Raw genomic sequence first — 23379 nt, forward strand, 5'->3', positions numbered from 1 at the left:
TGCATCAAATGTAGTATTAAATTATGGTAGGCTAAATGTAAACATTTAGCCCGAAAATTGATAAACAACATAAATGTAACCTGTAATAAGTATCATAAATGTGCAGCAAATTCCAGGCGTAAAGTACGGTAATAAATTTCTGAGGGACGTCGACGACGGATCCTGAACCTGTGGAACTTACCAATAGCTGAAACTTACCGTACCCGTGATGAATAATTATAAGGGTATGCTCAGCTGGAACACCGCCAGCTGAGCCTTCGGCTGCTGGATCATCGGCGGGGAACGCATCCGCCAGGACAGGCCATTAGAAGCTGTAACATCGGCTTAGACAACATCAGCAGCTGGGCTTGGCCCCCAGGGGACATGCTCAGCTGGCCCATCGGCTGCTAGACCATCGGCAGGGACCATGTAACACTGTAAAAGGTGTTTGGTTTAGTTGTATTTAAAATACATAGAGATACATGAGTCATAGACAGGGATTTGAGAAGGCGCCAGTTTGTCGGCCGGAAAGTCACACCTCTAAGCGTTAATGACCTCAAGTCAGAAATTCGCATGATCTGAGGTCAGATCATGCGAATTTCACCTCGCTTCTGCTAATCTTATAATTGGAGCCTGGTAGCCTTCAAACATGCCGACGTTTAAGGAGTGGCTTGGTAGAACGCCTGAGGCTATCTACTTGTGGGCGAAGCTAGTTACTAGGTTCCCCAATATATACACGGACAGCTATGGAATCGAGGATTAACGAGACAGAGGAGAACAGCAGCCAGCAGAGGAGAGAAAACGGCCTAGCAGGGAGGCTGTCGGCCGGCAGGGCGGGACAGTCTCTGTCAACTACAGACCACCCCCCCCCCCCTCTCAATCCAGTTATAGGCAGACACTTGGTGAGTTGAACATTAAGGTGACTTGGTCGTGTTTACATATGTTGTGTGATGATCAGGGGCAGACAGTTGTAGGGTTCTCAAATTCTTGGATGATGGCTCACTTTGGATATTAATCTTTAACATTTTAATTGGATTGCTTAAGTTATGATACTTATCATGAAAAATATAATTGTTGAATTTATTATTTAAATGGTCTTTCACTGTGTTCCCTAGAGCTTTTGAGTTGAGGTGAGAAAGCCTCTGGGATTACTGGTTCCCTGATTTTAATGAGTACATGATAAAGATGGGACATACTAATAATGACCTCTTGATAACATTTGAGAATATTGTGATACAGACAAGTTCCATTCCTTGTCTTGTATGTAATGGTCTAGAATGAATGGTGGCAGCATTTCGTGTTCTACTATCTATTCTTCTACTTCTACCTATCTATTCCTCTCCCTCCACCCCTCTCCGAACTCTCACTTTCAACTAATGACCCTCCTCGCTCCTCCCACCTCTCTACCTCTCACCCCAAACCCTCACTAATTACTTCACTATTCATTTCTTTCCTTTCGTTTTCTCTTATACGTTTGTGGCAGTGAAATGTGTTCTAGAGTTCTCTCTAGAGTTTCGGGTAGCTAATCAAGTTATGGCGCCTTGTAGTCGCCGCACCTAGGTAGTCAAATACCTAGGTTACAAGGTGTTGAACGAGAGAGGTTGCCTTAGGAACTCTGGGAGTGCTCTAGAATAGTTAGCTAACTGGGGACGGGATAACGGACTAGAGAGAGCTGTTTCCCCCGGCCTCGTTAGTTAACTGGGGGGTGGAATAATGGACAAGATAGAGCTATTTCCCCCACCCCCCGTTACAACCACATCAGCTGCTGGGTCGGGTCCCGTGGCAGCTGGGCCTTCAGCTGCTGGAACATCGTCTGGGGCCACATCAGCGGGTGGGGTTGGCCCCCAGGGGACATGCTCAGCTGGAACACTACCAGCTGTGCCATCAGCTGCTGGGTCATCGGCAGAATATCATAATGGTTAATTATTAACCATAAATAACTAAATAATGCCGGGCAACACCGGCCAGACTTAAGTCTGGAACAAACGGCCTGGGACCACATCAGCCGGAACATCAGCCGCTGGGTTGGGCCCCATGGCAGCTGGGCCATCAGCTGCTGGATCATCGTCTGGGGCCACATCAGCGGGCGGGGTTGGCCCCCAGGGGACATGCTCAGCTGGAACACTACCAGCTGGGCCATCAGCTGCTGGGTCATCAGCAGCATAACATAACGGGTAATTATTAACCATAAATAACTAAATGATGCCGGGCAACACCGGCCAGACTTAAGGTCTGGAACAAACTGCCTGTCTACTCTGGCAGGCGAACAACTGGTACAAACAAGCCTCGGCTCCGGACCGACGATACTGCTTGTACTAACACGACGGGCTACACCGGCCAGACGTAACGTCTGGGAACAAACCGCCGTCTACACCGGCGTGTTTGAATAATTGATTAATAGCTACAAACAATTAATTAAAAATAACAATCAAAATAATAAATGAATAATTATAAGGTCATGCTCAGCTGGAACACCGCCAGCTGAGCCTACGGTTGCTGGGTCATCGGCGGGAAGCACATCCGCCAGATCGTCAGGATCATCAGCTGAGCCAACGTCAGCAGCTGGGTTTGGCCCCCAGGGGACATGCTCGTCTGGAACACCACCAGCTGGCCCGTCTGCTGCGAGACCACCAGCAAGGACCACAACAGCCGGCCGCGTGGTGACGCCGCCGGGCCGCCTACAGGGGCCCAGGCAGGGCGACACCCGTACCTGGGACGCTGCTAGGCCTCCAGGGCACGTACAGTACGTAAGTGCACACGAACGGATGTACACACGTACATTCCCCCATCTGGAGGAAACGCCGGAAGCAGTCCTCTAAGGACAGGGCCCAGCACACGCCGGCCCGTGGCAGAGAGGGACAGGAAAGGCTTAACACTGCCCAGGGCGTGCACTCCAAGGAGCGTCTTGCCACGTGGGCATCACGTCTAGGGCATGGGCCCCGGGAACAGCCCAGGGCATAGGCCCGGAACCTGGCCACGTGTCGACGCCGACGCGGCGTGGGCCCCAAGAGCCAGGGCCCAAGGGCGGAGTGCCGCCTCCGCCTGGCTACGTGGCGTCGTCGCCAAGGGCGCCGGCCCTAGGCAAAGCAACCCAGGAAACACAGCACGGCAGTGCCCGGCGCGGGCGCCCCTGCTTCCCCAGGGTGGAGACAGCAGGAGGCCAAGGGAACTAGCTAAAGCGGTACACACAGACCGCTAGGGAACGGCGCTAGGCACACGCCAACACTGGGGATGGTCCTGACTAGACTAGAACAGAAAACCTCACTTTTACCTTGGCGTTAGAAGTGTGGGGCAGGAGGCCCCTGCCGGATCAGTCTGGGATGTCGAGGGTCCCATAATATCCAGGAGAGAGAGGTCAGGGACCGAGGTAGCTGGCGTGATGTCCATCTCGTGCATAGTCCAACGTCGGGAGGCGTGTGGGAGTTTCAAGTGCAGCTGCGGTGGCGGTAAAAGTGAGGCGGAGCCTCTCTTTCCACCCCAATTTATAAGCTCCCAGAACTTCCCAAACGGTCCGCGGAAGGCGCTGCGCAATTGTTTCTTTGTCCCCCTTTTCAGAAACATCTCTGCTTTGTTGCAAAGCAGAGGCCATTTTCCCCCCTAAACCTTGCCCGAAACGCTATGAGTATTAGTGGCTTTAGGTATTGTATGTACTAGCTCAGTCTATAAATCCATCATTATATTTGTAAATCAACTGTGTATGTACTTTTCCTGAATAAAATTTATTTATTATTAGTTATTTATTAATCAGTAAGTAATTATTAAAAGAAAGCACCAAGCTGGGAAGGCTATGATGTAGCAATTGTGTGTAACAATAAACCAATTTTTGCCGCAAATGCCAAATTCTAGCAAAAAAATATCATTAAGACAATTGGCGGGCCCTTTAACAAGCCGCCGGCTTTCTGTCCTCGTCTCGTCGAGGCCACTAGACAGTTAGTGGCCCTTGGGTAAATTCAGTAAATATATACAATAATTGTCAGCGCATCTTCCGAGCAACAAGGACAGCTACACAGTATCTCTTAGAATTACGTAGGTAAACAACAAATGTAACATATTTGTTTACTACAATGTCGGTGCTGGCTATAGAAGTTGAAAAAACATAGTTTTACTTCGAAATATACTAATTTTATAAGAAAATTCGACATAAATGGGGCGCAGATGAGCGCCGAAATATAGATAAGGCAGCGTGGTGATTGGCTAAATCTTCAAGATGAAGAATGTTGGCTGCTCTCTGATTGGCCAAACGAAACACAGTAGTGACCTGTCGGCATGAAGGTGAACCAGACCCAAGACCCAAATATCTTCGTAAGTTTACCTACCTGAATCGCACCTAAGCATCTTCATAGGGCATACTTCGGAACCTTCGTAACAAATCTACTTACGAAGAAATACATGGAGCTTCGTGAATCTAGGTCTCAGAACAAGGTTACCGCTTCTAGGAACAAGGTTAATCAGATTATACCTTCCTTGAGAGGCGGGGTGAAATGTTTGAGGCCATGGCTGCTGAAGACAGTCTGGTTGTGGGAGTGGAACTGGCAAGTCCTCTGGGTCTCCGTCTGTGGCAGCAACGAAGTGTAGCAAACAGCTATACGGGAGCCTGATGTGATCTTAGTGACCAAGTCTGCAGTATGTGAGTATTGAATGTAAGACAGTTGACAGTTGACAACAAATTCTCTTTTATTGTGTTTACTGAAACGTGGTTAAAAGAGGACACTTCTCAACTCTACAACATACCAAACTACTCAGCAATTCACAACTGTCGTCCTACACAAAGAGGTGGTGGTACTTCTCTTTACTACCACCATGCACTGACTTGCTTAAAAGTAATTAAATCTAGAGACCCTTATGGAGAGTATATATTTGCCTCTTTCAGAGTCAAGGGTAACGATGCTGTCTTGACTGTGGGAGCAGTCTACAGGGTTCCTAACACTTATGTGACTGAATTTAACTCTAACCTTAGAAATCTTATACTAGAGAACCGACTGAACAAAAACCACTTAATTATTTCTGGTGACTTTAACGTTGACCTCTGCAAGCCTCCTGCTGCTAGTTTCCTCAACTGTATGAATTCCTGCTTTCTCATACCCTTAATCACTAGACCTACTAGAATCACTGACAGTACTGCCACAGCTCTTGATCACATCTGGACCAACATAACCTCTCCACTTACTTCACGGATAATCCTCGATAGCACTACATACCATTATCCCACATTTCTTTTAACCAACATTAACAAACACCCTCTAGAGGCAAGGGAGAATTGGAGACGATTAGAACTGCCTACGCGGAAGGCTACATTCTTGACTGGAAATTGTACTGTTGTCTATTCTGATGATTGATCGATAAAGATTAAGCCACCCAAAAGGTGGCACGGGCATGAATAGCCCGTAAGTGGTGGCCCTTTTGAGCCATTACCAGTATCAAGAGCTGATACTGGAGATCTGTGGAGGTGCGACTGCACCCTGCGTGACGGGGAGATGTCTCCCGTGTTGTCTATTCTTATATCGCTTCCTTATATTTGGTGACTACCCCTCACCTTTCTCTTCTAGAATAGAAGGATGTGGGAACTGTTACCTGTAATTAGGGATAGGATTATAGCTTGTGTAATTAGTGCTAATTAGTTGTGTCATTAAGATAATGAGATAATGGAGCGTGTATTAGGATTACTCACTACACTCACAAACCCACTGTACCATCTTGTAAATAAATAACTATTAATATTATTATTATTGGTAAATGGTAAAGATAAATGGGCAGGTTTTGGGAAGATCTAGAAATGACCGAAAGCTTTTGCGAGTTAGTAGCTTAAAAAGAATGCTAGAACACCAATGTTATGTACTCTCTCGAGAAAATGTATCTTCTTGTATATAAATGAATAAATAAATTCGTTTGTTTAATTCTAATGCTTGTAGGCGAGAACAGTTGTGAACGCCAGCTAGCGCACAAGTACATGAGCGCCCAAAATACTTTTACACAAAAGACATGTACAGACAGGCGTGTGGCTTCTGACTTCGCTTTTATTGATTAATATTACATATTAGGCGCTTACCTCTAATAGTTATTATTATATGCAAGTATATCTATCACATAATAAATATAAAAGGAGTTTATCCAAAAACTGACAGAAGTGTTGTGTTTTGTGCGTTGTATCGTGTTTGTGGTCATTCGTGGTGTGTTGTGTTTACGCTGGCGGGCGGCGTCCTTACCAAGCCCGGATTATGTCTATTACATCACTAAAATTCATTTATTAACTATATGCCTGTTAAGTAGAAGATTTTAATTGTTAATAGCATTATATTGTCGGTTTAATATTGAACACGTACACAAATGCGAAACGTCCGAAGTGGTAGAGATATTAGTGTGCGATGTTGTCAGTGTACAAAGCGACTTGTATCCTTCCAGCCAGCGGTGGTACTCCTTCCCTATTACAAATTTGTTTATGAATGTATTTGCTTATTGTCTTGCCTATTTTTTGTGGATCTGCTTGTATTCTGTTTATTACAACTTGTTTATTACCTTTCATATTTACTTATTGATTATATATTTGAATGAAAAAAATAAAATAAAAAGAATGCAAAGTAGTGCATTCACCTTAGGAGCAACGTTTCCTTCAGAAAGTATATAAACGTGTACCATATTATTTTAATAAATGAATTGCAAGCATATTCTTTAATTAAAAAAATAGGAAAATATAAGAGTTAAATGTAGAAAACCAGTTACAAACAAAAGTAAGAAGTAGGAAAAATAATGTGTGGCACCAGAAAGAACACTGGAACGCCTAGGTGAGCGTCGTGGCCATTATCACAACACGGGACGGTGAGTGTCCAGACATGAGCATAAAACCTTCCCACGTACGATCGTCGTCGCCCCTAAATCAACACAACAACCTTCCCACAAACTTCACCTATCATAAAGAAGAACCATTCTTGCAGTCATCCGGAAAAGAAAACCTTCCCACAAACCACCGATCATAAAGAAGAAGCCCACCATTGACCTTCAAGTGCTCACATCAAGTCTAACTCTACAACAGCCTAAGAAACAACACTCAAGCCTTGCCTAAGCCTCAACATTGACGCCCCACCGTGAGGCGTCACCCAGCATCACCACTCATGCAGTCATCCATGGAGAAAACCTTTCCACAAACTACACCTATCATAAAGAAGATGAAGACTCACCAGTGTCCAGAGTGTGGGAAGGTATTTACTCGTCTTGGAGATATGAAGACTCACATGTTAGTGCATTCAGGTGAAAAACCTCATGAGTGTCCAGAGTGTGGGAAGGTATTCACTCGTCTTGGAAGTATGAAGACTCACATGTTAGTGCATTCGGGTGAAAAACCGCATAAGTGTCCAGAGTGTGGGAAGAGGTTCAGACACCTTAAAACTATGAAGACTCACATGTTAGTGCATTCGGGTGAAAAACCGCATAAGTGTCCAGAGTGTGGGAAGGTATTCACTCATCTTTCACATATGAAGACTCACATGTTAGTGCATTCGGGTGAAAAACCTCATAATTGTCCAGAGTGTGGGAAGAGGTTCAGTCGTCTTGGAAATATGAAGACTCACATGTTAGTGCATTCGGGTGAAAAACCACATAATTGTCCAGAGTGTGGGATGAGGTTCAGACATCTTGGAAGTATGAAGACTCACATCTTAATGCATTCGGGTGAAAAACCTCATATGTGTCCAGAATGTGGGAAGGTATTTACTCATATTAGAAGTATGAAGCGTCACATGTTAGTGCATTCGAGTGAAAAACCTCATAAGTGTCCAGAGTGTGGGAAGAGGTTCAGACGGCTTGAAAATATGAAGACTCACATGTTAGTGCATTCGGGTGAAAAACCTCATATGTGTCCAGAGTGTGGGAAGAGGTTCAGACGGCTTGAAAATATGAAGACTCACATGTTAGTGCATTCGGGTGAAAAACCTCATATGTGTCCAGAATGTGGGAAGAGGTTCAGTCAGATTGGAAGTATGAAGACTCACATGATGATGCACAGTGATGAAAGACCTTTTGAGTGTGATGAGTGTGGCAAAAGGTTTCGAGATCGTGGATCTATAATAAGTCACATGTTAGTACATACAGAAGAAAGGCCTTTTGAGTGTGATAAATGTGGCAGATTATATAAGTCACGTAAAGGTATAAAAGCACACATGTTAGTGCATTTGAATGATAAACCTTCATGAGTGTCCAGAATTTTGGAAGAGATTCAGTCATCTTTGTAGTATGAAAACTCACAAGACGGTGCATTTGGGTGATAGGTTAAACATTTTGAGTGTGAGAGATAAATAAGAAAATGTTTTAAGTATAATGTATAATAAAGCACATATTAGATCATTAACTTATAATACCATTTTTCCAATTTTAAAATTGCTGGAAATTGTAAACTTTATCAGGAAAATATCTTGCACTCTCCATAGCTGCAACCAATTATTTCATTATATATTTTTATACTGTTTTAGCTTATCCAATTCCATATACTGTATTCAAAAACATGGTGTTGCTACTTCACTGTAACTTGTTTCTCACTCTCCTTCCCCTGCCCTATTTTCCTTCTTTGTCATCATGATTGTGTATCTACAACTGGTACCAACTGTCTTCTTTGATATCTGTGTACCTCATAGCTTCCGTTCCACTTTCTTCTCTGCCACAGAAGAAATGTGGCAATATTTCACAGCCACAGTGCTGGCATTGGTAGTGCCATCACTGCCACCACAGTTGAAGGCTTGAAAGCAAGCCAAAAGCACTCTAGTTGATTTGTTAACTTTTAACTGTGGTTTTATATATATACTATTGTACTATTTTTATGAAATATTAAAATAATTTTTGTTATTTTGCTTAACCCTTGCACTGCTCACCTATTTTCGGCAAAAACGTCTTGGTGCAATTGACAAGGACATATTTTTGTTATTTTTACAAATGTTCAGGTAAATTTAATGTCAAAATGTTTCCAAAGTCAACTATTTCCATTTCAAAACAAAAATAGTAATGAAAACATTAAAAAACATTAAAATATAGCCAAATTAAAAAACAAAGAGCACAACTCTCTGAGCGCCTAAAGGCGCTTTGCGCAGAGCAGTGGTTAATGACTGAGATGTTATAATAATGTTAATAAATCATTAACAAATATATATTAGACTGGAATTTATTTCAGCTAAACCTCTTAATTTATATTTGCATCAAATATTTTTAGTAGTCTGACCTATCCATAGTAGTTATAGTGATCTAACCCCTGCATTATTGTGTGCATTAAGATAGATACTGATAAAAGGCTAACCTTAGTTCAGTAGTCATATTAGCCTGACTGACATTTATAATTTTCTTAGTAGGAAAAATATATTTTCTCTATCCCAATGATGTATAGTAATATATATTACTCAGCTGTTAAATAATATTTGCCAGACTGAGATATTTATGTTATAGCAGTTATATTAAAAAAAAAAAAAAAATGTTTATTTAGGTAAGGTACATGCATACAATAAATTTTTACAAAGATTGGTTGACTTATAGGTAGAGCTAGTACACACAATGCCTAAAGCCACTATTACGCAAAGCGTTTCGGGCATGATAAACTTAAATGACAAGCTTAATACTAATTGAGCATAATGAGTAGAATGAAAACAAGAGATGAAAACATAGATGAAAAAGCAGCACAAATACAATTATGTCGACAAACAGCGCTCTTTAAAGAAAAACAGACATTGGTTGACAATAGAAGGGTAAGGTAGGTTACAGGGAATTTATTAGGTATAGCTTTGTTTTTAACTTAAACTGGTTGAGAGAGGTACAGTCTTTAACATGATTGGGAAGGTCATTCCACATTCTGGGCCCCTTGATTTGTAGAGCATTTCTAGTTTGATTAAGTCGTACTCTAGGAATATCAAAACTGTATTTATTTCTGGTGTGGTGCTCATGGGTTCTGTTACAACCTTCTATGAAGCTTTTGAGATCAGGATTGGCATTATAGTTTAGCGTTTTATATATGTATAATACACATGAGAGAATGTGCAGTGACTTAATGTCTAACATATTCAGAGATTTGAGTAGGGGTACCGAGTGATGTCTGGGGCCAGAGTTGGATATTGTCCTAATAGCAGCTTTGTGTTGAGTAATTAGAGGACGTAAGTGATTTTGGGTAGTAGAGCCCCAAGCACAAATACCATAGTTGAGATATGGATAGATAAGGGAGTAATAGAGAGTCACCAGGGCAGGGCGTGGTACATAATATCTGATCTTAGAAAGAATACCCACAGTTTTTGAAAAAAAATTTGATATATTTAGAATGTGTCCCTGGAAATTCAGCTTGTGGTCAATGAGAATGCCAAGGAATTTGCCATCTAATTTGTTACAAATTTGGGTATTGTTTATTTTGAGATTGATTTGATTAGAGGATTTATTGCCAAACAGAATATAAAACGTTTTGTCAATGTTAAGGGTGAGTTTGTTGGCAGTTAGCCAAAGATGGACTTTATTTAGCTCAGTATTTACTCTGGCATTTAGAGCAAGGGGGTCAGGACTGGAGTAAATGAAGGTTGTGTCGTCAGCAAATAGAATTGGTTTGAGGTGTTGGGAGACATTTGGAAGGTCATTAATGTAGATGAGAAAGAGGAGAGGGCCAAGTATGCTGCCCTGAGGAAGACCAATGTTTATGGGTAGGGTGGGAGAAATTGAATTATTCACAGAAACATTGGAGCCTGTCAGTAAGGTAGGATTTGAGGTATTGTAGGGAGTGTCCTCTGACTCCATAATGATGTAATTTAAGAAGAAGGTTTTGGTGGTTGACAGTATCTAAAGCTTTACGCAGGTCCACAAATAACCCAACAGGGAACTCATTTTTATCAAAAGCTGTATGAATCGAGTTAAGCATACTAATAAGTGCATCGTTAGTGCTTTTTTTGGGTCTGAAGCCATATTGGCAAGGGCTAAGTATATTGAGTTTGGTTAGATATGAGTAAAGCTGCTTATAGATTAGTTTTTCAAAAATTTTTGACAAGTTTGGCAGGATTGATATAGGTCTGTAGTTGTTAACATCTGTGAGATCACCACATTTGTGGACAGGCGTTACTCTCGCTTTTTTTTAGAATATCTGGAAAGGTTTGGAGTTCAAGTGACTTGTTGAAGAGCAAAGCAATAGCAGAGGCTAAAGATCTGGAGGCTTTTTTGTAAATTAAAGTTGGTATCTCCTCAAGGGCACCAGACTTGGTTTTAAGGGAAAGGATTATCTCATTGACGTCAGTGGAATTAATAGGCTTTAGGTACAGAGACTGTGGATAGTTACCTGTAAGATAGTCCTTAATGTCAGTACTGGAAGATGGAATATCATTTGCAAGGGATGAACCAATGGAAGAGAAGAACCTATTGAACTCAATAGCAGAATCAGAGGCTGAAAGCTGACCATCGTTATTAGACAGGAGAGTCGGTTTGTTATTTAGTGTGGAGGGAACCACATTCAAAGTGCCCGCCAAAGGAGACATTTCATAGTGTAGGCAGGACTGTGCCCTGATTGGTGGACGGCGACCGCGCACAGCTATAATAATTTAATAATAATAATTTTTATTTAGGTAAAGGTACATACATAAAGAGATTTTACAAAGTTTGTTGGCTTTATAGATAGAGCTAGTACATACAATGCCTTAAGCTTATCCGCGCAGCAGCCCCGTGCAGGCCGAGTTGGCCAGATTTGAACTACATGTGACCCCGTGCGGACGACGCCTACCCGGCACCACTGGCACTTAGGATATGTGCCCATAGGACCCCTAAAGAGGCATTGACTCCCTCTGTCCTATCCTTCCTGAGGAGCCTAGACTTGCTCCACCTGCCCTACCAGCCCTACCTCTCCCTACGACGACAGTTCAAGGTGAAATATTACTGTACCTCTGTTGTAACACGTGGGGTCACCTCCACATTATCCTAACTCTGGTAATTATTTTATCCTGACTCTGGCAATTATATTATCTTGCCTGGCAATTGTATTAATCAGACTTGCAATTACTGGGTATATTACATGTATCCAGACAGATAATTACATTAGCTTGACTATCAATTATACTATCCTGACTGAATTATGTGAGCATGACTCCAGCAATTATATTAGCCTGAATCCGACAATTATAATAGACTGACAATTATATTAACCTGCAATAATATTATACTGATTTGCAATTATATTACATATATCCTGACTGAGAATTGCATTAGCTTGACTGGCAATTATATTAGCCTGACACTGGCAGCTACATTAGCTTGACTGGCAATATATATCTCAAAAAAAAAAAAAAAAAAAAAGTGATACTCGAGCAGTACCCCCCTCCGTAAGGTTACCCTGGAATCTGATTTCCACAAGGGTGTTTGTACAGTCGGAGTCACTTCGTACCTACCTTTCCCTAATGTTGATGTAATATTGGGTAAGGATTTAGCAGGGATAAGGTAGGGGACTCCAGACTGCCTATTATGTTGCCTACCCCTAAGGTTTCCCTGGATCTACCTGCCACAGAGGATAATGTGATGTACCCTGCGTGCGCGGTGACCAGGTCTATGGGACTTAAATGTAAGGGCAGCCCTGTGCTTGCCAAGGTGGTAAATCCCAAGGACACGAGGAACTTTCCGAGTGGTGAAAGCCCAGTGGACCTTGCGGACACATACTTGGCCCGACTCGATGACGTGGCAGAGGACATTGTGAAGAGCCTGCCACCGCCGCCTACCGAGAGTAGTGAGGAGGTGGAGGAGAACACTGTTGAGCCTCAGCCAATGGCATCTGACCGGATACAAGACACTCCGTACATTGACAATATCGCACACTAATATTTTTACCACTTCGGACACCAGCTTTCGACGTTTCGCATATGTGTACGTGTTCCATATTAAAACGACAATATAATGCTATTAACAATTAAAATCTTCTATTTAACAGGCATATAGTTATTAAATGAAGTTTAGTGATGTAATAGACATAATCCGGAGTTGGTAAGGACGCAGCCCGCCAGCGTAAACACAACACACCCGAATGCCCACAAACACGATACAACGCACAAAACACAACACTTCTGTCAGTTTTTGGATAAACTCCTTTTATATTTATTATGTGAGAGTTATACTTGTATAAAATGATAACTATTATAGGTAAGCGCCTAATATTTAATATTAATCAATAAAAAAGAAGTCAGAAGCCACACGCCTGTCTGTACATGTCTTTTGTGTAAAAGTATTTTGGGCGCTCATGTACTTGTGCGCTAGCTGGCGTTCACAACTGTTCTCGCCTACAAGCATTAGAATTAAACAAACGAATTTATTTTTTCATTTCTATACAAGAAGAGAAGGCTACCCTTGAGTCTGTAATATTCATCTGATCACTGGTCTCCCATTTGGTCCTCATTGCTTTATCTTACTATTATTGAATGTCAATAACCGTATTATGCAATTTCAATTTCTTCTATTTCTTTCTTTATTATGCACCCCATACCCATCCCGTGGGCGGTGGTGTAAAGGATTACAGAGGCACATAATCGGTTCAGGAACTGAACCCTCTAGTTCGTTTAGCTAAGCAAATAACAATGTTTGACGCTAGTTACAAAATTATTAATGTTGTATACACATGTACACACACTCATACATACATGTACATATATATATATATATATATATATATATATATATATATATATATATATATATATATATATATATATATATATATATATATATATATATATATATATATATATATATATATATATATATATATATATATATACGTATACATATATACATACACATACATATTTAATCACCTACACAAATACACACATCAATAATCTTTGTGTCACAGGTGATCAACAAGAGGCTCACAACAGTCACTATAAAAGGCACTTTACATCTATAGTGAGTCACACAGTTACTAGTCTTGCTGCACACCCACCCAACTGGGCGGCAGCTTTACAGTCATGTGCTGCACACCCACCCAACTGGGCGGCAGCTTTACAGTCATGTGCTCCACACCCACCCAACTGGGCGGCAGCTTTACAGTCATGTGCTCCACACCCACCCAACTGGGCGGCAGCTTTACAGTCATGTGTTCCACACCCACCCAACTGGGCGGCAGCTTTACAGTCATGTGCTCCACACCCACCCAACTGGGCGGCAGTTTTACAGGCATGTGCATGCATTACCTACAGTAAGCAAATTTTGGATACTTCGCTAAGATTTCGGCCAGCACATCATTATGAATAAAGTACTTACACATTTCATTATGCAACTTTAATAAAGTTGTCCATCAGCATTTTGTGGTGTTCAGCTACCCATATCTTCTGTATGTTCCTCACATTACCAGTATACACAAACATTGACATGTAGGGATATAGACTCTCAGGTAAGTTAGTAATTTAAATGCACAGTAGCAGTCCTAGGCGTTCAATCCCCGACCGCCGTCCAAGTGGTTTGGCACCATTCCTCTCCATCCCATCCCAAATCCTTATCCTGATCCCTTCCCAGTGTTAAATAGTTGTAATGAACAGGCACTATATATATATATATATATATATATATATATATATATATATATATATATATATATATATATATATATATATATATATATATATATATATATATATATATATATATATATATGCGAACAAGCCTGAATGGTCCCCAGGACAATATGCAACTGAAAACTCACACCCCAGAAGTGACTCGAACCCATACTCCCAGGAGCCACGCAACTGGTATGTACAAGACGCCTTAATCCACTTGACCATCACGACCGGACATAATGAGGTGATAGCCGAGGCTATTTGAATCACCCCACCGCCGGCACTCGGATAGTAATCTTGGGCATAGCATTTTACCAAATCACCTCATTCTTTGGGGCACACGTGAGGAACACAAATGCGAACAAGCCTGAATGGTCCCCAGGACAATATGCAACTGAAAACTCACACCCCAGAAGTGACTCGAACCCATACTCCCAGGAGCCACGCAACTGGTATGTACAAGACGCCTTAATCCACTTGACCATCACAACCGGACATAATGAGGTGATAGCCGAGGCTATTTGAACCACCCCACCGCCGGCACTCGGATAGTAATCTTGGGCATAGCATTTTACCAAATCACCTCATTCTTTGGGGCACACGTGAGGAACACAAATGCGAACAAGCCTGAATGGTCCCCAGGACAATATGCAACTGAAAACTCACACCCCAGAAGTGACTCGAACCCATACTCCCAGGAGCCACGCAACTGGTATGTACAAGACGCCTTAATCCACTTGACCATCACGACCGGACATAATGAGGTGATAGCCGAGGCTATTTGAACCACCCCACCGCCGGCACTCGGATAGTAATCTTGGGCATAGCATTTTACCAAATCACCTCATTCTTTGGGGCACACGTGAGGAACACAAATGCGAACAAGCCTGAATGGTCCCCAGGACAATATGCAACTGAAAACTCACACCCCAGAAGTGACTCGAACCCATACTCCCAGGAGCCACGCATCTGGTATGTACAAGACACCTTAATCCTCTTGACCATCATGACCGGACATAATGAGGTGATAGCCGAGGCTATTTGAACCACCCCACCGCCGGCACTCGGATAGTAATCTTGGGCATAGCATTTTACCAAATCACCTCATTCTTTGGGGCACACGTGAGGAACACAAATGCGAACAAGCCTGAATGGTCCCCAGGACAATATGCAACTGAAAACTCACACCCCAGAAGTGACTCGAACCCATACTCCCAGGAGCCACGCAACTGGTATGTACAAGACGCCTTAATCCACTTGACCATCACGACCGGACATAATGAGGTGATAGCCGAGGCTATTTGAACCACCCCACCGCCGGCACTCGGATAGTAATCTTGGGCATAGCATTTTACCAAATCACCTCATTCTTTGGGGCACACGTGAGGAACACAAATGCGAACAAGCCTGAATGGTCCCCAGGACAATATGCAACTGAAAACTCACACCCCAGAAGTGACTCGAACCCATACTCCCAGGAGCCACGCATCTGGTATGTACAAGATGCCTTAATCCACTTGACCATCACGACCGGACATAATGAGGTGATAGCCGAGGCTATTTGAACCACCCCACTGCCGGCACTCGGATAGTAATCTTGGGCATAGCATTTTACCAAATCACCTCATTCTTTGGGGCACACGTGAGAAACACAAATGCGAACAAGCCTGAATGGTCCCCAGGACAATATGCAACTGAAAACTCACACCCCAGAAGTGACTCGAACCCATACTCCCAGGAGCCACGCAACTGGTATGTACAAGACGCCTTAATCCACTTGACCATCACGACCGGACAGGTTCAAATAGCCTCGGCTATTTGAACCACCCCACCGCCGGCGGTGGGGTGGTTCAAATAGCCTCGGCTATCACCTCATTATGTCCGGTCGTGATGGTCAAGTGGATTAAGGCGTCTTGTACATACCAGTTGCGTGGCTCCTGGGAGTATGGGTTCGAGTCACTTCTGGGGTGTGAGTTTTCAGTTGCATATTGTCCTGGGGACCATTCAGGCTTGTTCGCATTTGTGTTCCTCACGTGTGCCCCAAAGAATGAGGTGATTTGGTAAAATGCTATGCCCAAGATTACTATCCGAGTGCCGGCGGTGGGGTGGTTCAAATAGCCTCGGCTATCACCTCATTATGTCCGGTCGTGATGGTCAAGTGGATTAAGGCGTCTTGTACATACCAGTTGCGTGGCTCCTGGGAGTATGGGTTCGAGTCACTTCTGGGGTGTGAGTTTTCAGTTGCATATTGTCCTGGGGACCATTCAGGCTTGTTCGCATTTGTGTTCCTCACGTGTGCCCCAAAGAATGAGGTGATTTGGTAAAATGCTATGCCCAAGATTACTATCCGAGTGCCGGCGGTGGGGTGGTTCAAATAGCCTCGGCTATCACCTCATTATGTCCGGTCGTGATGGTCAAGTGGATTAAGGCGTCTTGTACATACCAGTTGCGTGGCTCCTGGGAGTATGGGTTCGAGTCACTTCTGGGGTGTGAGTTTTCAGTTGCATATTGTCCTGGGGACCATTCAGGCTTGTTCGCATTTGTGTTCCTCACGTGTGCCCCAAAGAATGAGGTGATTTGGTAAAATGCTATGCCCAAGATTACTATCCGAGTGCCGGCGGTGGGGTGGTTCAAATAGCCTCGGCTATCACCTCATTATGTCCGGTCGTGATGGTCAAGTGGATTAAGGCGTCTTGTACATACCAGTTGCGTGGCTCCTGGGAGTATGGGTTCGAGTCACTTCTGGGGTGTGAGTTTTCAGTTATATATATATATATATATATATATATATATATATATATATATATATATATATATATATATATATATATATATATATATATATATATATATATATACCAGTATAATCTAATAATATATACTGGTCTAATAAAATAATCAGACCAGTTAATACTCTCACTCGTTGTGTTAGGATATGTTAGCTTGATAAAACTGACTGTTCATTGTTGAGAAATGTGTTAACAAACAATATATCTGACTTTATCAAGACTGTAGCTTGCTTAGCAAAAGGAACTTTTTTTAAATTTGGGTTCAGTTTAACTACCGCTCAATGGATGAGTAATTGGGGCATAATAAAGGAACTAAGCTGATAAAATGAAAGATGGGAAAACAACATTAGAGAGATAAACTCGAGAGACGTTTTCATGTTAACCCGAAAATTATTTGAGGAGCAAGACGGACTGCGGGTCAGGCAATTGGTCTTCATGCTATCGTGATGGGGGATCAGCCATTATACGTGTTAATGACTCTTGTATAGTTGTGTAGTTAAGGACAACAGGGTAAAGGGGTAATGGGCATTGTGGTTGATTGTTCTACCTGGGAATCCTCCACTGTTTTATATCTTATGTATGTATGTACTAACCTAGTTGTGGTTGCGGGGGTTGAACTTTGACTCTTTGGTCCCGCCTCTCAACCGTCAATCAACTGATGTACAGATTCCTGAGCCTACTGGGCTCTGTCATATCTACATTTGAAACTGTGTATGGAGTCAGCCTCCACCACATTACTGTCTAATGCATTCCATTTATTAACTATTCTGACACTGAAAAGTTCTGTCTATAATCTCTCTGGCTCATTTGGGTACTCAGCTTCCACCTGTGTCCCCTTGTGCGTGTACCACATGTGTTAAATAAATGTATGTATGTATGTATGTATGTATGTATGTATGTATGTATGTATGTATGTATGTATGTATGTATGTATGTATGTATGTAAGGAGAGAAAGAGATGAAGACCGAGACAGAGAAATAGATATAGACAGAGTCAGGGAGAGAATGCTAGACACAGAGACGCATAGATAAGGATATGCAAAGTCAGTGAGAGAATGACAGAGATAGAGCGAGGAAAGAGACAGAGAGATAGGCTGACACAGAGAATGGCAGAAACGAGGAGAGGCAGAGACAGAGGGACAGACGGACAGGGCCAGAGGAGGGACGGGGGAACAGAGGGGGGGGGCAGTGGGACAGAGAGGGAGACAGGGACAGAGAAGGGGACATGCAGGGACAGAGAGGGGGACCGAGGGACAGTGGGAGGAGAGGGGGGCAGGAGACCAAGAGAGAGGGGACAGGGGATAGAAAGAGTGGGCAGGGGGACAGAGGGAGGGACAGGGACAGACAGAGAAAGACAGGAACAGGGGGGCAGAAAGGGCGGACAGAGAGAGGGACAGGGGGCAGAGATAGGGACAGGGGAACAGAGACAGGGACAAGGGGACAGAGATGGATAGGGGGACTGGAGGAAAGGGAGGGGGACAGATGAAGGACAGCGGACAGAAAGAGTGGGCAGGGGAACAGAGAGGTACAGGGGACAGAGAGAAGGACAGGGGGACATAGAGGAACAGGGGGACAGAGAGTGACAGAGAGAGGAACAGGAGGACAGAGAGGAACAGGGGGACAGAGAGAGACAGGGGGGACAGAGAGAGGGACAATGGGATAGAGAGGGACAGGGGGACAGAGAGATGGAAAGGGGGGACGGGGGACAGGGGGAAAGAGATCGGGGACAGAGGACAGAAAATGTGGGCAAGGGGACAAAGTGAGGGACAGGGGGACAGGAGGAAAGGGGGGAGATGTATGAGGGGGGAATGTTTGCGAGAGATGGAGAAGGGGTATTTAGAACGGTAAGTTAGAGAGGGGACAACTAAGGCGCATCATTGAAAAGCAAATGCGCATCATTGCAGTAGCAGGAGCCACGCACATCTTCAGCCTGCGTTGTTGAGACATTGTCAATTAAGCGGTGTCCAATAACAGTATCTTCGGTATTTAAGCGATACCTTAAAAAATACTGGAAATATTGAAAGATATTAATCCAGATATTAATCCCCTTGTGCAACGCACACAAGAGGCAACAGCTTCTAGCTCTACAAGCGGCAATATAAAATAGAGAATAGGCGATTGTTTTCACTCATAGTGTAATAAACCCACGGACCCGCCCACCCGCTGAAGCCGTAAATACCAAGACATTACTTCCGTTTAAAATTAAGCTGGAATAATCCTCAGGTATGTGGAGGATGTGGGAGGCCTTTGATCAACCGCCGACTTCCTGCCCCGTCGACGGGGCCACCAGCCCTCAGTGTGCCCTCAACCAAATTCATGTGAAACATGTGTGTGTGTGCATTAAATATTTTAATTTATTATTTCCAAGATTTAGCTGTTAGCTCTTGGACCCCGCCTTTCTAAGCGTCGGTTGTCTAATGTACCGACTCTCGGCCTCTTTTCCTCCATCATATCTAAACAACATATATTTTTATCTAACACACACACACATCCCCAAGATGCAGCCTTTAGCAACTTCCTCACTTTCAGGTTCCTATTTACTGCAAGGTGAATAGAGGCATTAGTGTGTGTATGTTTGTGTGTGTGTGTGTGTGTGTGTGTACGTGTGTACGTGTGTGTGTGTACGTGTGTGTGTGTACGTGTGTGTGTGTTTGTGTGTATACTCACCTAGTTGTGGTTGCGGGGGTTGAGCTCTGGCTCTTTGGTCCCGCCTCTCAACTGGCAATCAACTGATGTACAGATTCCCGAGCCTACTGGGCTCTATCATATCTGCATTTGAAACTGTGTATGGAGTCAGCCTCCACCACATCACTGCCTAATGCATTCCATCTATTAACTACTCTGATACTGAAAAAGTTCTTTCTAACATCCCAGTGGCTCATTTGGGTACTAAGTTTCCACCTGTGTCCCCTTGTTCGCCTACCACCCGTGTTAAACAGTTTATCTTTATGTACCCTATCAATTGCTCTGAGAATTTTGTAGGTAGTGTAGCGAGTAGATTATCCCAATAATATACGATCATGTCGTATATTATTGGGATTATTGTCGATCATAATATATGATCATGTCTCCCCTTACTCTTCTGTCTTCCAGTGTCATGAGGTGCATTTCTCGCAGCCTGTCCTCGTAACTCATGCCTCTTAGTCCTGGGACTAGCCTATTGGCATACCATTAAACTTTTTCAAGCTTCGTCCTGTGCTTGACAAGGTGTGTGTGTGTGTGTGTATGTGTACGTGTATAACACACGTACTTATGTGGTACGTATGTACTACATAATTGTAAGGCGTTTGCTTTATTAGAAAAGTCGGCTAGCAGTCCACCCTTAACGACACAATTAACTCATTACATAAAAAAATACGTGGCTGTGCAACAGTGTGTGGGAATTGGGGAACTGGTGTGCATTTAGACGACTGGTGAGGACCAACAATGACGTAGAAGGATGGCACCAGCGTCTGAATCAAAGGGCAGTGAGGGACAACTTGGCTTTATATATTTTAATCCCCTTACTGTACCGTGAGGCGTCCCTGGTAACCTTGCAATACCAACTGGTTTCTGATCAAAAGCTAAAGTCCAGTCGCCGCAGGGGCAATAAAGAGAAAGAGGAACATTTGTGGAAGCTTTGGGACCGTTACGAGGAAAAACAGATAAGCACCTCACAGTTCCTCAAGGAATGTTCGCGTTTTATCCCAGGAAGTGCCTGAACTAGAATTAGAAAACAGCAGTCTGTTTACTGGTTGTTATTTAACTTAAGTTAGTTGTAAATGATAATGTAAAAATAGCCACTGAGAACTGATGAGTTGCCCAAGACTTTTGCTCGTAAAGAGGGAATTGATTACCAACTTGGACTGCCTTTGAGCAGCCTGAGGGCAGCAATATTCCAGGAACATCAACTAAATTTCGGAGACTTGAAGCAAAGTGAAATTCACACCAGTTACTCCATCTATCATCATTCTATTATGCAGGAAGAACCGCACGTCTATGGGTCATCCAATAATGTTAGCAGACTTCTAGATGTTACCACTGCTAGGCTTAGGCTCGGCTACAAGTACCTCTGGGAGTTTGTAACATCTGCTGATGTAGATTTGACTAAATGTAAACTCTGTCAGCAGAACTATTCGCATACTTTGCGTCATTATATAATGGAATGTGAAAAAATCGCGGAATTTAGAGATAACACCATCAATAGTGTCCAAGAAATGTGTAAGTACTTCATTCATAATGATGTGCTGCCCGAAATCTTAGCGAAGTATCCAAAATTTGCTTACTGTAGGTAATGCATGCACATGACTGTAAAGCTGCCGCCCAGTTGGGTGGGTGTGGAGCACATGACTGTAAAGCTGCCGCCCAGTTGAGTGGGTGTGGAGCACATGACTGTAAAGCTGCCGCCCAGTTGGGTGGGTGTGGAGCACATGACTGTAAAGCTGCCGCCCAGTTGGGTGGGTGTGGAGCACATGACTGTAAAGCTGCCGCCCAGTTGGGTGGGTTTGCAGCAAGACTAGTAACTGTGTGACTCACCATAGATGTAAAGTGCCTTGTATAGTGACTGTTCTGGGCCTCTTGTTGATCACTTGTGACACAAAGATTATTGATGTGTGTATTTGTGTAGAAGATTAAATATGTATGTGTATGTCTATATGTATACGTATATATATATGTACATGTATGTATGAGAGTGTGTACATGTATATATAATATTAATAATTTTGTAACTAGCGTCACAAATTGTTATTTGCTTAGCTAAACGAACTAGAGGGTTCAGTTCCTGAATCGATTATGTGCCTCTGTAATCCTTTACACCACCGCCCACGGGATAGGTATGGGGTGCATAATAAAGAAAGAAATATAATTGAATTGGTCTGATTAAGACTTTATGACCATGTAATCTATGTTTTGCTCCACTACTTACTGGTTGAGTATGGGGTGCATAACAAATAATAGCCTCCTTCGGGGGCGCCTTGTTTCTAAACGTGTTAGTCTTAAATCCTTTAATCTCAAATCTTGCTACAATGTACCTCTTAATATATGTTATGTACTCTCGCAACCCAATGTACCTTCTTGTATATAAATAAATAGATTTCAACTGTAAGGGGGAATGGTTTGCACCTTGTTATTCTAATAATGGATAAATAATTCTAATAATGGAAGCGCTAATTATATGAACAAGTGCCATGTATTTATTCAGACGAGAACAACAGCGAACACAAACCAGCGCATATACGAACGGAATGGTTTGTATGTACAAACTTCTCAGTGAACGAAGTTGTTTCTAGCCCGGTATCCGAAATTGCAGTATACGACTTGACCAGTCCCCATCTGGGATAGGCCTGGACGCCTCCTTGAGTGAGTTACAGAAAGCTGACCCCAGTCTTGCAGAATGCCACAAAGTAGCCATCTCTAAGGAGGAAATTGTAGACGCAGCAACTGGGTACTACTACAATGATCGGATTTTGATGAGAAAATTGAGACCACAGAGTGCTCCCTTGTCAAATGAGTGGGAGGTAGTCCACCAGGTTATGTTGCCGACCTGTTATAGAGAGAGTTTTGTCAGCTGCTCATGATGATCCTATGGGGGGACATCAAGGTATTAATATTACTTATGTTACAATGTGTTACGTTACACTGTGTTACAGGGGCTAAAACTGGCAGACAGTAATATTTATATGGTATGAGATGTAATGGAGATATTGTGTTTGGCTAAATGAAGTTCACATTTCAATAATGATATTCGGACATCAGACAGAAAGTTGATTTCCATGTTACGTTACTAAGAGCCTCGCTCACTCCTTCAGTATTGAACGTTGAACATTCTGTGACATTGTCTTGCTATGATATTACAAGTCTACTGTTGCGCACAATGTAATACAGTCCTAATGCCATAAGACCAAGCTGACGTCATTTATTAAAAAGTGCTATTTGAGCATCAGACAGAAAGAAGTTTTCCACGTTACTTAATGAGGATATAATGCGATACAAGCGTGTGCTAGTATTTTATTTGTGTTTAGAATGTAAGGGCTATAGGAGATTGTCTAGACTTGCATACATTTTCAAATGTTATTTATTTAGGCAGCAGAAAGTTTATTTTCCCG

The 23379-nt window shown here is 42.9% G+C and overlaps 2 protein-coding genes across 2 annotated transcripts; one reads left to right on the forward strand and one right to left on the reverse strand.

Moving 5' to 3' along the window:
- Positions 1-324: 324 nt before the first annotated feature.
- LOC138356075 (resuscitation-promoting factor RpfA-like) lies at positions 325-2168 on the reverse strand. Its single transcript, XM_069311703.1, has 3 exons — positions 1967-2168; positions 1731-1870; positions 325-414 (listed from the first exon to the last, which is right to left on the reverse strand). Exons 1-3 carry the CDS (start codon positions 2166-2168, stop codon positions 325-327), a joined length of 432 nt encoding a protein of 143 aa, XP_069167804.1.
- Positions 2169-6730: 4562 nt separating this feature from the next.
- On the forward strand, positions 6731-9107 carry LOC138354474 (gastrula zinc finger protein XlCGF57.1-like). Its single transcript, XM_069308696.1, has one exon. The coding sequence runs from the start codon at positions 7086-7088 to the stop codon at positions 8160-8162; it is 1077 nt and encodes a 358-aa protein (XP_069164797.1). The 5' UTR covers positions 6731-7085; the 3' UTR covers positions 8163-9107.
- Positions 9108-23379: the final 14272 nt, after the last annotated feature.

The sequence above is a fragment of the Procambarus clarkii genome, chromosome 6, assembly GCF_040958095.1.
Source record: "Procambarus clarkii isolate CNS0578487 chromosome 6, FALCON_Pclarkii_2.0, whole genome shotgun sequence".
Lineage (NCBI taxonomy): Eukaryota > Metazoa > Arthropoda > Malacostraca > Decapoda > Cambaridae > Procambarus > Procambarus clarkii.

Coding starts and splice junctions, on each gene's coding strand:
- LOC138356075 (XM_069311703.1), bottom strand. CDS start 2,168: ATGGTTAATAATTACCCGTTATGTTATGCTGCTGATGACCCAGCAGCT. Junction 1,871..1,966: donor GGCTGATGTGGTCCCAGGCC/GTTTGTTCCAGA, acceptor CCGATGACCCAG/CAGCTGATGGCACAGCTGGT. Junction 415..1,730: donor ACCCAGCAGCTGATGTGGTT/GTAACGGGGGGT, acceptor CACCTTTTACAG/TGTTACATGGTCCCTGCCGA.
- LOC138354474 (XM_069308696.1), top strand. CDS start 7,086: ATGCAGTCATCCATGGAGAAAACCTTTCCACAAACTACACCTATCATA.